Source organism: Pleurodeles waltl, chromosome 8, assembly GCF_031143425.1.
Source record: "Pleurodeles waltl isolate 20211129_DDA chromosome 8, aPleWal1.hap1.20221129, whole genome shotgun sequence".
Classification (NCBI taxonomy): Eukaryota; Metazoa; Chordata; class Amphibia; order Caudata; family Salamandridae; genus Pleurodeles; species Pleurodeles waltl.
In genome coordinates, this window is record NC_090447.1 from 1,419,302,663 (window position 1) to 1,419,318,638 (window position 15,976).

General features: G+C 42.6%; 1 protein-coding gene across 2 annotated transcripts in view; it reads right to left on the reverse strand.

Annotated features, from left to right (window-relative positions):
* PIGP (phosphatidylinositol glycan anchor biosynthesis class P) overlaps positions 1-15,976 on the reverse strand; it is a 40,072-nt gene that overhangs the window by 19,009 nt on the left and 5,087 nt on the right. For both annotated transcript variants that reach the window (XR_011194625.1, XM_069202541.1), the window contains exon 2: positions 6,235-6,324. Coding sequence is in view for 1 of the 2 variants with exons in the window: in XM_069202541.1 (XP_069058642.1) it covers positions 6,235-6,316 (82 nt within the window). In the remaining variant the exon portion in view is untranslated. The remainder of the gene's footprint in view (positions 1-6,234; positions 6,325-15,976) is intronic.

Genomic DNA, 15,976 nt, shown 5'->3' on the forward strand with positions numbered 1-15,976 from the left:
ACCTGAGGAAACACCCAGAGGAGAGACCCTGAATAGCCCTTAAGACGGGGATTGGCTACCTACCCAGGTATGCACCTATCAGGAGGGGTCTCTGATGTCACCTGTTGGCACTGGCCACTCAAAGGTCTCCAGAGGGTCCCCACACCTTGGAATCAAAGACGGCTAACACCAGGGACACTCTGGAGGAGCTCTGGGCACCACCCCTGGGATGGTAATGGTCACTCCCCTTTCCTTTGTCCAGTTACGTGCCAGAGCAGGGACTGGGGGTCCCTGAACCGGTGTAGACTGGTTTATGCAAGGAGGGCACCGTTTATGCCCTTCAAAGCATTTCCAGAGGCTCTTGGAGTATACCCCTCCCATGCCTGTAACACCTATTTCCAGGCATGGTTCTGCCTTCCAGGGATTGGGCTGCAGTGGAAACCTAAGAGAGCTGGTTTGGCAGTACTGGGGGTCCATGGTGGAGCCCCCAGGGTGCATGGGATTGGCTCCCCAATACCAGATTTGGATTGGGGGGTCAATTCCATTATCTTAGACACCTCACATGGCCATATTCGGAGTTACAATTGTGAAGCTACATATATGTATTGACATATATGTAGTGCACTCTTATAATGGTGTCCCCGCACTCACGAAATCCGGGGAATTGGCCCTGGACAATGTGGGGACACCTATGCTAGTGCAAGGGTGCCTTCTCACACATTAACTTTGCACTTAGCCTTCAGTAAATGAAGGTGAGACATATAGGTGACTTATAAGTTACCTAGTGCAGTGAAAAATGGCTGTGAAATAGTGTGTGCACTATTTCACTCGGGCTGCAGTGGCAGTCCTGAAGAGAGGTTTGTATGAGGACCTTATGGGTGCCAAAAGAAATGCTGCAGCCCATAAGCTCCTGGAACCCCAATGCCCTGAGTACCTAGGTACCATATACTAGGGACTTATAAGGGGGTCCAGTGTGCCAATCAGAATTGGAATATGGAGTCACTAAACTATAGTGACACATTTGGTACATAGAGAGAGCATAAGCACTGGAGTTCTGGTTAGCAGAAGTCCAGTGACACAGTCAAGCATACTGACAACACAAATAGGTCACAAACTATGAGCACTGGGGTCATGGCTAGCAGGATCCCATTGAGAAGGTCAAAACACACTGACAAATAGGAAGAGATTGGAGGTAACATGCCAAGAAAGATGCTACTTTCCTACAATAGTTCCCCCAAGTAGAAAATTCATTTGCTATTGCAAGGCATAAGGAGCATTTTTCATTAAAACTTAAAAGAAAAACCTTCACAATTGCTCCAAACAATTTATGGACTTAAGGCACTTGATCAAACAAATGAGGGTGCCCAATGACATGCAGGTACATAAGCTATAAGAATCCAATTTTTCGTGGAGCATGTCATTCATGTCACATCAAACACCTAGGGCCTTCGCCCCCAACACCCACATCATCAATACTATGCTTCACATATCAATGACCGGCAAAACAAACTCACCTCTTGCTGAACGTCCAACTCCTTAACAACATCACCACAGTCCTCTTTACCAAACACTGCAGCAATTCCACCTAATCCCAACTGCCAAACATACCAGCATAGTCCCTTTTTATGAATCATCCTTTCCTTCAATCAAGAGAGCCATACTCGTCGCCTGGAAAAAAAAATCAGAACCCAATCACACTAGCTAACTACTGACACATAACAGTATTTCAACATTAGCTATTTCTTTTAAATAACCCTGTATTGCAGACCAAGGCAAGTCTGTGCAGTTTGCCATACATGGCAGCAAAACATGCCTGATCACAAACTGGAATCATATCTAAGAGCAGATTAGTGATTTAAAACAGAATCTGTAAATCTGATGTGGTAACTCCGCACCTACAACTACTGGCTATCAGAAATGTCTGGATGGGGAATTATTCCAGGATCACAAGTGAATTACGTATAGATGCACTATGTGAAATAAAATCGGAAATGTGTTTATATCCAACTTCACCATGTCATTTCTGAATTCCTGGCCTTTTTGCAGGAAAAAAAACCGATGAATTTTGACCTGGAAAATTTGACACTGGGAAAACACGTAGTCATAGTCCAGGCAGTAGACCCACATTACATTTTAGAGGCAAAATCTGTTCCTGCCTCACTTGGCATTAAGAGGCCACTTGTAATGTTGCATAAATTAATGAAATGTAGAGCATTTTTGCACTGTTTTGTTATTGTACCCTGTATTGTGGTGCACAATCTGTCCGTTGTCCCTAGTCAAAAGGGATGGATGCACCTTCAAAGTGGTCTAGGTGCCCGCTAACATCTGCCGTGCATACATCCGCAGTGCTATCTAGCTCAGACCAGAGCCACTAGGATGACTGAACAGCTCAATTTTCAATTCTGAATAGCAGGTACGGAAACGGTGGGAAAAGATAAACATATATCACTTATTGTAACTCCCTATCAAATATCATCCCACTTCCGGTCTATCGTCTGCTGACAAACAGTAGTCGTTTGCAGTACTGGAGGTCTAGGTCAAAGAGGTCTAGTTATAGAGTGCACCACCTACCTAAGTTTAGGACCTGTTGACTGTCCAACTCAGATTTGTGACAAGCTTCCTTGTTCTTGCTCAGAAAATTCATTTGTTCATTGTTGAGGTGTCAGGATTCAGGTCCGGTGTAGACAAAGAATCAAGTGTAGGGTTGGCTGAGGTTGGGACCTTTAGATAACAGGGCTTGGAGATTGAAATTACTTGCCCACTATGCTGCTGAACACACTTGATGCACAAGCTCACTCACTTCCTGGTTCCTAGTACACCTTCAGGGCCTAAGTGGGCAGAGACTATACAATAAAGTCAATCAAGCATGGAGTTGATGAATGGCAATGTGTTGTTAGTGGTTTGGCGGTTCTCCACTCTTTTATAATTTGCACCAATTTCAGCGTTCCTCACATTTGTTCGGTTTTCCCATTCAAGTTGTCTTGCATTCACAATTTACCTCCACTTCCTTCCATTGCTGTACTTGTTATGCTTGATATATTCCAGGATCCAATGTTCCTCTTACTTCTTCAGCATGAGCCTCCTTCGTTTGTGGTGACGGCCTTCAGTTCCTGGCTGATATCCAAATCTGTTAGATGCTTATCACAACAACCTTAACTGCCTAAATTGGTAAGCCCAATTCTATCTTGCAAGAAGCTGTTCAAATTCAGTCTGTACTGTAGGCTTACTTGTGGACTAGTCCTTACCTTATAGCATTTACTGCTTTGAGCCTGGTATAAATCCATTGCGGGTCAAATTCCTGTCCAGGCACAGAAAACATAATGCATGTTGACTGTGCAAACTCTGACCTCTAAATCTTTGATACAGTAAAGAAGGCCTTCAGGTCTAGTCTATGTGCGATGTTCGTCTTCTTGTATCCAGAGACTAAGGGGTCGATTACAACTTCGGCGGACAGAAAAGGCCATCCGCTGAAGTCCCGACGGTCAGGTTGTCGCCATTGCGGCCGCCTTCCCATGGGCCGCATAAAGAGTTTCTCAGTGGGTGGAAACGGTGTTTCTGCCTACTGCCCCAGCGGGAAACGGCCTACAACATTAACGCCGGCTCATAATAGAGCCGGTGGCAATGCTGTAGCGCGTAGGGTGCACCAGCACCTTGGGCTCTGCTTATCCACACTGACGTGTGCCACAACTGCAACTGCACACACTGTGTTTTCCTGTGTGCAGGGACCCGGGTAAATCTGTTGTACTTTGGAAAAAATGCATGTATGTGGGTTTATTGGTCTATGTGAACATGATGATGCTGTATGCAGTCAAACTAGTACGAGGAGTGAAACATTTTCTTCCACCATAGAACTTCAAAAACATGATTCTCGCTCGCCCTCCAATATGCTGCTAAACTAGTATCAGGTTCAAGAAAATACAATCACATCACCCCATTTTAATATCATTAAACTGATTATTGATTAAAGCTAGAAGTATCCTGAAACTGGCTAGTATTATATGCAAAGCCCTTCACATGAAGACCCCGAAGAAACCAAACATCTCAGGAGGTCTTGGAAGCTCTGACAACCACCTACTTGAAATACCTCCCTGCCAAAGAAAAAGAACCCTGAAGTAAGCTTTTATGTGATGTGATCACAGGCAGTGGAACAACATTACCTATCAAACACATCCAATCCTTCTTTTGAACCCTTGTGTGTAGATTTGAATGCTATCTTATCCCACATTCCAAAGATTGAGGGGGACACTATTGCACTGTTTCTTAACACAAAAAACAGACATGCCACTTCACTGGCTGAGATTTACCAAATTTCATGGGCCCACAATAACCCCAGGGTGGATTACATCCAAGACCATTCTTCCGTATCCTATACCAGATCGTACATCACCTATCTCATTTACCTACACTATATCCAATAGAAGTTATTTGCCTTTAACTGTTTGTTTTAGATATCCTGAACTATAATCAGTTATGGCTTACACACTCTGTCACGCTGATGCATACTACATAATTACTACAGGAAATGCTTATATATCCAAAAAATGTGTAGTGTAAACGCTGTACTTTGTAAAATGCTCTGACACTTGTTTGTCTTTAACTCTGTATTATATAAAAACCCTCAATAATTGAATAAATAAAGGCATGTCTACATTGCTTGAGTTTGTGTTCACATATTATACAACAATATAGACTCTATTTACTTGGTCAATATTTGTTTATGTAGCTTATCTTATGTTTTTTGTACACTTCTGTGTATTTGGAAAGAACAAAGGGCACATGAAGTATTTTCCTGACTTTATTTGTAGAAGAGGAAATTTTCTTGTAAAGCACAGACGTGCATAAAAGAAGATATTTACCTCAATCTAAAAGCAATGAGGACTATAGAGTAACCGACGGCTGATTAATGTTGTGCAGAACTCTGAATAGCTTAGAAAATCTTCATTATGCCATTATTTATCAGCAGGTCTTGCTGCGTACTAAGAATGTATGTGTATTACTACACTGCAAATACTTTTCAGATCATGTTTCAAGACATGGAGAGCACATCTTGACTTAGATCTTGATGCAATAGGTTATTTGATACTACAAATGTAGGCTCTAAACTCTGATAAGACAATTAAGGATACATGGATTTTAAACATATGTAAACTTATGATGTAGGACATTATAGATCTTCTTGCAAAAAAAGAGCGAGATTGGAAGATCAATTTGAACTGTGACATACCAGAGAAAGACTAGTTTAGATACTTAAATAGCAATCCAAAAACACGCATTAACAACAGAATACCATTGGTTAAAAAAAAATATTACACTGAGTCTACTAGAAACCGTGCAAATGGTAAAAAAAACAACAACAAAAAAACAAAACTTGCTGGTACACTCCGGAAAATATTGGCTAAGGCAAACTCAACAAGCTTATTTTATTCATCTGTTTCTCGACTGCTGTGTGGTAGAAAGAAATTAATATTTAACAATATCTGATCTTATACGTGATGTTATTCGGTCAACTAAACTAATTCTTTGGAATGACTTGTGATTACGAATTATGGCAGCAGCAGTCTCTTATAGTGGGGGGAAAAAGATTACTTTGATAAAATGGCAGTCTGTCCGAAAGCTACATAGTTACACTTGGAGCCTTGAGGTGGCAAATTTAACACAAATAGAAACAGTTTTGATCGAATTAGAAGGTAACCTGGAACTATTTTATGGTTGAAGATTTTCCAGCCGTACAGGGTTGTTAATGTATGGTTTATATTTTAGAAACCACAACTCTGACATATGTCTAATACAAGACAATTTCCAATGATGCCATAAAGTAAGTTAATCATATCCAAGGAGTACTTGGAGAATTCTTATTATGTTATACTGCAACGATAATTTAAATTGGTTTGCATGCCATTACTCTTTTTTATTTACGTCAAATAGCTGATCAATATTGTTTTCATCATTTTAATTGTTTTATGCCTGTTACCTAATCTGAGAGAAAATGAGACTTAATATTTGTTTTCTATTTACATTTTTAAACAAATATTTGTACAGAAAAAAGACTGCATATTCCATCACACTGTAACGTATGAACTAGAACTGTAAAACGTTTCCTAGTTTAATTACGATGTCTACGTTTAAAACAAAACATAAGCAGTGTGTTCAGCATATACATTTTGTGTTTCCTTTTTTTTTTTTAAGTACACACATTTTATAAAAATTAATCTCCATTTTAATAATCTGATATATATTATATAACAATGTACTTACTGAAACCAAACTGTGAACCTAGGTAAAGAACAAATCCATAAATTGCTCTTTCTGGCAAAGGTGACGGAGAATTTTCAACCATGATGTTTTCTGAAACGTAAAAATAAATAAAACAAATTATGCGAACAAGTAATTAGGAATAGGCACAGTTTTTGAGGGTAGCACAAAATAAGATGTTACGATGAAAAGCTTACTTCTAGTACATATTCTGCAAAAGAATACCTTTGCAACCATCTGATCTCTAAAAATTAAATAGCGTACATTCGCTGGCTACATATCTCTTTGCATATTATATACATAACTTATCATGATCCCAAAGAAGTGCTTGCCTATAGCTGGAAAGAGCAGAGGTTTGAAGCCGTAAGAAGACACAAAGATGTATGGGTGTAAAGGAGTATCCGTTTGACTGCAACAATGCTAGATATTGAAGTGGCTCCAGAGGACCGGTTTTAAATGGTTAGTCAAGCTGTAGTCCTGGATCTCAATGAGGCTTAACAGGCCTTGGCAGTCTTTTCTCTGGGGACTTCAGATGTTAGTCATTATTGGGCAGTACCAATGGTTACCGCTGATGTCCAACGTTCTGAAGTGCCATTGCCCTCTATGTGTCCCTGAACCAGGTTAATGAAAAGATTGAGGAGGGTGATCTGTCAATCACTAGAAGACTGCAGGAGATTTAGAACTCACGTACAGTATGAAACTGTAAGCATATACAATAATGTCCAGTCACAGCTATATCTTTTGAAAGGAAAGGTGTCTTCACATAGGGAAAGTAGGGTAGTTAGAACGGTGAATACCAAAAGAAACCAGAAGGTTCTAGCAACTATTTGGGCGATTATATGGTCAAAGCAGATTCATTGCACTTAGGAGTTAATGCATAATTCTAATTACATGGGAACCTATAAAACACTATTATCCTTTGGCGTCATGTTTGTCAGTTATTGACTATTCTTAGAAAACTTAGGGGCTCAGTCTCTTACTCTTTGTAAACGCCCCCGGTAAATAAACTAAAGATACCAAGCAGCCTGTTACAATGTTTCCAACCAACTATGTCTTCCCCTGGTCGTGTTTCTTAGCAAAACTTAATGCAATCAGAGGTGAGGACTAACAACTCAGAGGGTTTGAGCCGAGGCTAGTTATATTCTGAAACACTTAAACACTCCCACCAACAGAATAAGTATGGATTCAAGGTGACAGGGGACTGGTTTCCAAAGTCCAAGTTCAATGTCCTGTCAATAGGACCACTAGTGCTCCAGTAGTCAGCTGTAGGGAAACAGGATTCAGTTCAGGAGGGGGAAAGTGTTGCAGTTTGAACTGGTCTCAATTATTCCAACTAGGCAGTAGTAGCGTAACCTCGTAATGTGAAGGCTCAACAAACCATATACCACTTAAAATGCCTTAAGGTCGGGGTAAAAGTTTATGGTGGCGAATTATTGGACTCGCAAGAAGTGGGTGTGGCCTACTACTCCACAGTGAGTAGATAAGAGAAATATAGTGCATTCACCTTACTTCTACATTACATAGGGGGTTATTCTAACTTTGGAGGAGGTGTTAATCCGTCCCAAAAGTGACGGAAAAGTTACGGATTTACCACCAGCCGTATTACGAGTCCATTATATCCTATGGAACTCGTAATACGACTGGTAGTATATCCGTCACTTTACCGTCACTTTTGGGACGGATTAACACTCCTCCAAAGTTAGAATAACCCCCATTATCTCTTATGTTGAATTTGTTAATGTATGTTTCCCTAGGTGAGTTCGAACATACAAATAACGCATCCCTCATGTTTTACAACCATCACATTTGTTTGCTTGTGTTTATAAAAAAAGTGTGTTTTGTTCCTTTTTTTTTAGAACAGTCTTCGTAATTTCACTAAAAAGCAAAATGCTGTCTTGGTTGCTAGTATTCATGTTTCTTGGAGAAATCTTAGTACTCCTGTTTCAAGCACTCCTTCTCAAGAATTCCTGGAGATCTCTATTTTGTTGGTATAAGTGACAGGCTTCTTATTTAAAATAACAGCATGAGTGGTGTTATATGGACCAAAATCTAGCAGTTTGACCACTGGGCGAAGTACCATGGGCCCACAGAAGAATGAGAGGAAGGCTTATGCATGTCCAATTGTCACTTGAGCAAAGGTGGCTGTCTGGGGCTCCACTGCAACTCCACTGTGAATTCCAGACTGGAAGGTCAAAAGATTGCTTATGCCCGAGAGACTTTTACATAGAGAGCAACTCAAAGTTATTTGAGGGGATCAAACACAAATACAGGATCCCCGAGACTGAGCGTTTTCAAATACTTTCAAATCTGGCATTGGGTTAGTTTAAAGCATGAACCACTAGAGCACTCATAACGGTTGAAAAATCTCTTGAGCGCCTCACATCACCCGTCTGGCTCCTGTCACTTATAGCATATTTTTCACACCAATAATTACATGTAAATCCTCTTCCAACTGCGGTGGGAGAAAATCGTTAACATAAAACTTGACAATAAACAATGGAATGGAGGTGAGGACGCTCTATAAAAGATGTTTTTTCACTGGTACCTCATCCCAGTCCTATTCCACACCATCAAAATCATCTACTCCGACACTTGTTGGAAGGAATTGTGGAGAAACAGGCTCTCTCCTGTGCATCTTGTGGACCCTCCACACCTATGTGACTTTTGTAATAAAATCAGGCCTCGAGAAATCTACTTGCCCACTCGCTAAGGTGAGTCAGATTTTATTAGGGCAAGCTATTTGTAGAGCCTACTGGCCCAGTCTGGTGACAGAGCTGGCAAAGAACATGTGTTCTGTTCATTGAGAAAGTGAATGAGAAATAGAAATGCCTTTAAATCATGTTTCTATCTTGTAACAGTTGCTGTGCGTTCAAAGACAGAGGTCAAATGTCAGCTTATGTCTTCTAAAAAAGTAGAGCTCTTTTTATCCTGGAGATTGGCGTTTACTTTTCTTTCTCTGACTGCCAAGTTCGTTGCATCTTGGACAGTGAACTTTCTGACAATCATGCTGGGCACACAACATTTAAATAGCTTGTAAATGAACTGTACAAATATTTCAAAATATATAGTTCAGTTGCATTTTTTGGTAATTCGGAAGTGAGATGGAAACAAAGATGTTAATAGGATCAAATTAAATCTGAATACTTTACTTGGTGATATGCAAATGATAAATGTTGGCTGAAACCCAATTTCCACATATAATTGTTTGTGTGCTGTAGAGCTTTATCAATTAAACTACATGCCAGTAGGAAAGTTGGTGCCATTTCAATGAAAAATGCCTATAAATGATAGTGCACTATCCCATCGTGCTTTAGTAGTATATTTATTACAAGTCAAAGTTTTTAAATATGATTTAAGAAACATGCCTGCCCCTACCCTGATGATAACGCTATTAGTGAACTAAGAGGCAAGTCAGGGGTCATGTGTACCCTAAACGTGGGCCACATTTTTATTGTACATGGAGCAAATGTTTAATCTACTAAATGAAACATTTTTTTTTTTTTACAGCAGAGATGCTGAACTGTCATATTTGAAGGTACTCTCATATGTGATAATGAAGAAAAGGGTGACTCTGAAATAAAATATTTGCCTAGGATCACACAATTTGAGACAAGTTTATAGGTCAAGCACATTATAGTTAGAGCGGGTAAATTATTCAAGTCACTAGACTTGCTGGTCTGATAGGAAATTTCTGATTTTTCGAGTCCTGGAGAAAAACTTTCTTGCCATCTCACAGATCCAGGGTCAGACTATGGACAAACTTCCTGAGCTAGCTCTTCTTGGCAGACCATCAGAGGGTCTATATACACTACATTCAATTGGCGGGAAGAGGATTTTCCACCTCCTTTTGGTGGCTAAACATACCATTGTTTCTTTCTGTGGAAAACCTATTGAACCAACCATTCTACAAACTGTGGTTGCATAAACTCTAGCATCGCTTAGGGCATGAGAAAATATAGTATGATCATGCAGATAAATGTCAACTGTTTACCAATTTATGAAGTCCTGTCTTCTCATACCTGAGCAAATACTACAGTAGCAGCACAGGCCCAGAAACTCAGCGAGCACTGGAATTGAGTGAACCCGTTTCGATTCTCTGATATGGATCTCCTGTAGTTCTGGAACCTGATGAATAATGAACTAATTTGATGAAGATACATGTAGCCCGGCGCAGAGGTTGAGTCATGGGGAGTGTAAGGAAGTTTTGATTAACCGTTTTATATTATAAACTATCTTGTATACAGTCTTTATTCAATTTGTGGAATGTGGTCTGGTACTTTGGTACCGGTAGTTTAGCACAGCGCCAAAACCCAGGGTTGCAGCTTATGGACCCAAATTGTGTGAAAGGCAAGTTCACTCTTACATTTTCAGTTAAAAGCTCTACCCACAGGACCTGACTCAAATTGCAATTTAGGCCTAGGAAATTCAGATTTAGGTTTCGGTCTAGGTCCTATCTCCGCAGCCGTATTGGGATTCTGAGATGTGCAGGATCACCTCACCATTGGAGTTTTCCAAGGACACCACAACCTTGGTGTTTTCCAGGGACACGTGGCTGAGCATATGCATGGAAATGGCCCAGAAATCAACATGCTGGAATTGGTGTGGAAACACAGGTTTCTGCTATTCCCCACTCCTATCACTTGTAACAAAGCATCAATGCTGCATCCCAGCATTAGCACACACCCAGAGAATTGGAATTCCTGGGTGCTGTATCACTGTGCTGGGAGCCCCATGACTCATAGCAAAAACTTAAGTATTCAGTCACACCTTTGAGCCACCATTTCTTGGGAAATATAGAGGTAAAAGATTCAAATGTTTCTGGAATCAGGGTGAGCATTCTCAGTCAACGACACACTAACATGTTTAGGATGAAAGAAAACAAAGCCATTGTGGAAGGAGCATCTTCGGCAAAAATTTAATTGAGGGGGAAATGGTCCAACCCTGGAGTGATGTGGCCACTGTACTGAGGAGTGTCCAGAATCCATAAGATACTTAAGGCTTTATGAGATGTCAGCTCCTAGGATGTAGAAGGTAGCATGAGTGGGTGAGTTCACTGTGAACCAGAAGAATCACACTGATATCCGGTTCTAGTTTGACTAACCAGGAGGCAGCTCTCAGACATGCACCTGACATACTGCGGATGGCCACCAGGTTGTCGTGTATTATTTCATCATCTTTTGGAACCCCCTCCCCCCTGCTCTGAAGGGCCAGTAGAAGTAGACCTCAGATTAGGAAAACTATGTTTTGTGGAAATCCTTGATATCAGTTCTGGAGGCGAAAATCCGCTCAAAGCCCCAATCATCCCTGAATATGCATGCCCATGAATTTGCCATGGCTGTAGGATTATGGGGAAAACTGGGAAGACGAGTGAGTGACTAGACTGGTGATCACTTTCCAATATGGAAATGTCTCAGTCAAGGGATGTCATAACTTGTTCTCAATGGTGCAGAGACAGGTAGGTCTAAACCGACGGGAAGATAGAGGACAACAGGTAAGTATATTTTACCAGCTGGTGGAACAAAGTTATGTACATTTAGATCCACAGATCATCAGTTTATGCAACAGGTGTTGCTTCGAATAGCTGTGAGACCCCCTGGAATCCATCTGGGAGCTTAGGCTCCTACTATAAACACAAGGGACAGACGCTACACCAGAAGGGAGAGATGCAGCATACAACAACAGGACACGGGTGAGGAGAACTAAGTAGCGATTTGAGTGATCTGAGGGTGAGAGAAACAAGAAATGTGGAGGACGAAATGTGTGTGTGAACTAATAGGAAAGTGGAAAGCTATTACAACTAACAACAACACGTTGCTAGGTAACGTTCAGAAGGCATGTAAGGTATAAAATATTGCTCTACCACCATTAACCCAGAAATAACGCCAAACTCAGGGAGTGAGTAAACTTCCTGCAGTTAGCAGTATAATGTTCTCATTCTCCTCATCTTACACTGACCTGTTAGTGTCCTGATAGATGGCAGCGGGCTATAATACACTGCACCTAACCCCTTATATATCAGATTGTTTTTTTCGGAAATAGGGAATTGTGTGCATTCATGCCCACACCTGCTGCCAAGGTGCATTCCTTGAAAAAGGAGAACATTAAAGAAATACAATCGATGATGCACCACGAAACCCATAAACAAGAGTCCAAATCTTCAATTTAAGTCCATTGAAATCTTCTCAATTCTTTTTTAAGGACAGCACATATATATTACATAGCAGACAGCAAACGCATTTTGTCCTTTAAAACAGGACTTCTTCAGGGCTATTCAATCCATTTTATTTCAGTTCGCCACATTCCCACAGTATAGTCCATCTAACAATAATATCAAAGTCCTCCATTGTCGGTACCGTCATTGATATTTATCAGGGTGACAGCAACTGTTACTCCTGTCATTGCCAGAAAAGCTTTTCTGGCAATTACACTGACCTGTTGTTTATTCTCTCAAATCCCTGTATGCCTGATGGCTCCCTGTCAGCCGATGCATTGCCTGAATCCCTGCACTTAACCAACAGAAGTGAGGAGTAAGAGTGGAAGAGCCCAGGGTTTCTAGTTTCTCTCTTATCCTATTCCCTACTTCTCCCATTAGTTCTCATACTCCTATGTATGTGGTCACTGTTAGGGAGTGGGATAATGATAATGTCTACAAGAAAATAATGGTCATATAATGGGGTCATAGCATTAACACACTGTAGGAAAGCACCCTTTTTGGCATGGTTAGTCCCCACTTTTCGCCTGGTATCTGATGTGATTTCGACTGAAAGTGCACTGGGTCCCTGCTAACCAGGTCCTCAGTGCCAGAACCCTTTACCAAAACAGCACAGTTGTCCTCCACAATTGGCACACACTTTAGCACCCTCTGTAAGTACCTAGTAAATGGTGCCCCTGGTACCTATGGCCTAGGGCACTAAGGAAGGTCCCTGAGGGCTGCAGCACCAGTTGTGCCACCACCATAGACCCCTCATCAAACCCACTCAGTGGTGCCATTGCAGACTGTGTGTGTTGGTGCAGGTAAAACTGAAAACACGTGTCACACGCCCATGTGTGCCAAGTCCTCTACTACTGCATGTGCCAGATGTAAGTCACCTCTAAGGCAGGGTGCATCAGGACACATGAGGGCATATGTGCATGAGCAGATATGCCCCTGCTATTTCTCTGTTGATTCTTAGACATAGTAAGTGAACAGGGAAGCCATTTTAAATACATGTGCTGCACACTGGTCACTACGAGTTTTCCAGCTACATCATGACTTCTCTGAAGCCAGGGATGTTTGGTATCAAACATCTCGGATTAATAAACCCTCACTGATTCCAGTGAGGTACTTATTAATAAATGCACACAGAGGGCACCTTAGAGGTGCCCCTTGAAACCTACCAGCTACTAGTGTGTTAACTGACTGGCTCTGGACAGTTCAGCGGCCATAGACACGTTTCTGGCACTCCCAAAGTGAGAGCCAGAGCTCTCAAGGCCAGAGACAAAAGAATGCACTAGACGGGGGTGTTAGCACCTCACCTAGGCAGCATGGATATTCTTGGGCGGGAAGCTTCAAAGGCCTAGCCGCCTTTGTAATGCGACCCAGGTCACTCCAGATGGTGGAGATGACCGACTCCCCTGTCCTGACCCCATTTTTGGTAGCAAAACAGGCGGGAAAATTTGCCAGATTAGGATGTGTGCCTACTTCATGCCAATCCCACCCCTAAGGTGATGAGCTGAAGTGGATACCACATTTTAAATTCCTCCATCTTTTTTTGGATGGAATAAGGCCACTAGGGTCAGGGTTATGCCCATTTCCCAACGGAAGCGTTCATAGAAAGTGTGAAGTCACCCTAAAGGTGGCCAACCCACTGGCTACCACCTGGCACACCCTGTAATGCCCTTAAATTGAGTATTTAGGTGGCACCCCTGAGCCCTAGCACTCAGGTCCTTGCTGACTTGAATAAGGAGGACACTCCAGAGACACAAAAGGCAAGAACGGAAGACTTGTGACAGACTCTGCATCAACCCTGCCAGCCTTCCTGTGGACTTCGACATTTGCAAGAAAGACTCCTCGTCCATCAACTGCTGAAACTTCCCAAAACCTGGGAAGACTGCCAGCCTTCACCCTTAGCACAAGCAACTCCTGTGGAGTAGCAGAGCTGCTCCCCTGCATCCTTACAGGCAACTGCTGAAGAGGACTCCGGACCGCCAAAACTGTGGGTGGACAGCACCACTGCACCCAAGCCTCCCAGCCAGTGTCGAAGTGGGCCAACTGTGCCAACCTGGTCCCCAGCCTCTCTAAAAGTCAAGTCCATTGTGGGTTTCCAGACTGCGTCTTCCACACTGGCACCTGCAGCCTCTTTGTGCAGGCCCCTCTCAACCGCGACCGCCACCGGTGGCGGTAACCCCGAATGACCTCTGCACCCAGACACCCCAGACAGAGAAGAAGAGGACCACTAGTGTCACGCATCCCCCAGGCTCGTGGGACTAGAGCCAACTTGTTGCTTCACCAGACTGGTCTCCCAGTCCATGCCTGCAGCCTGTTCTATGGGACCCCGCCCCCCTCAGCTGCGACTGCTGCCGGTGACAGTCAACCGACAGTCCAAGAACCCTCTACACCCGGACGCCCTGGACAAAGTAGAGGAGGACCACTGGTGTCCCTACATCTCCGAGCATCGCAAGACCTGAGCCCGTTCTGTGGCTCACCCAAACAGGGTGCCCAGTCCTAGCCTGCAGCCTAAATTCACAGAGACCAATCCCCACTGAAATACACTGGCCATCCGAGGCGTACTGCACCTCTGCACCCGGCCGCCCCAGTGCGGCCCGGAGTGACCTGTTAGTGTGGTCCTCACCCTTACCCAGTACATACCTCAAGTCTACAAGACTGGTCATGTGAGTTGTCAATAAGTGCTTGTTGCTGACTGTTGTTTCCTCCCATAGGTTAACATTGAAGAACTCTGAAATTGCACCAAGGGTCGATTTTTTCAGCTAAAGGTCTTTATGCTTGAAAACGTACTTACCTTATAACGAAGTTCTTGGATTTAAAGTATATATAAAAAAAAAAGTGTTGTTTTCCTAAATTGGTCTCTGATTTATTCGTTGAGTCCGTGTCATATTTATTGCCTCTGTGAGTACAACAAATGCCTAGCACAAGCATAACTGCTTGCCCACACTAACACAAAATAGAGCATTAGTCCTGTCTACGTTTGTGTCTGCAAACCAACTGGGGGTCCACTTGACTCTCTGCATGGTGTACGTTTTGTGCACCATATAGAGAGCCAGCTTCCTACATGCAGACATACAGCAAGATCTACACACTGGTTCGGAACGGGATGCCTAGATCTTGGTTCCAAACTTGTGTCTAAAATGGATAATTATTCAGATTTGGAAAGGAAAGTATGTTTGCCTCTGTGTGCACCTACACAGAAGAGTTTGAGTGGGGGGGTGGCCAGGGGGCACCAGGATGCTATTTGCCAAGGAGGGTCTAGGAAGAGACTGCCTGGGAACGAAGGTGACACTTGGACAGAAGGTCTGTGGAAAATTCGGTCTCTGCAGCCCTTTGCAACATATATATCTTGCCTGGTTGGGTGCCTTGTGTCCTTTGGTAAACAGCAGTAGAGCCAGTGCTTTTTTTGCCTGTACAGCTTTTGCTCAAATAGGCTACTATGAAGGACAAAAAGACGACATAGCTGTCAGCCCACCCTCTGCTGAAAGTGAGGAAGTGACATGCTTGTGGATGCAACTGAGCATTTATTGCTTTTCACAT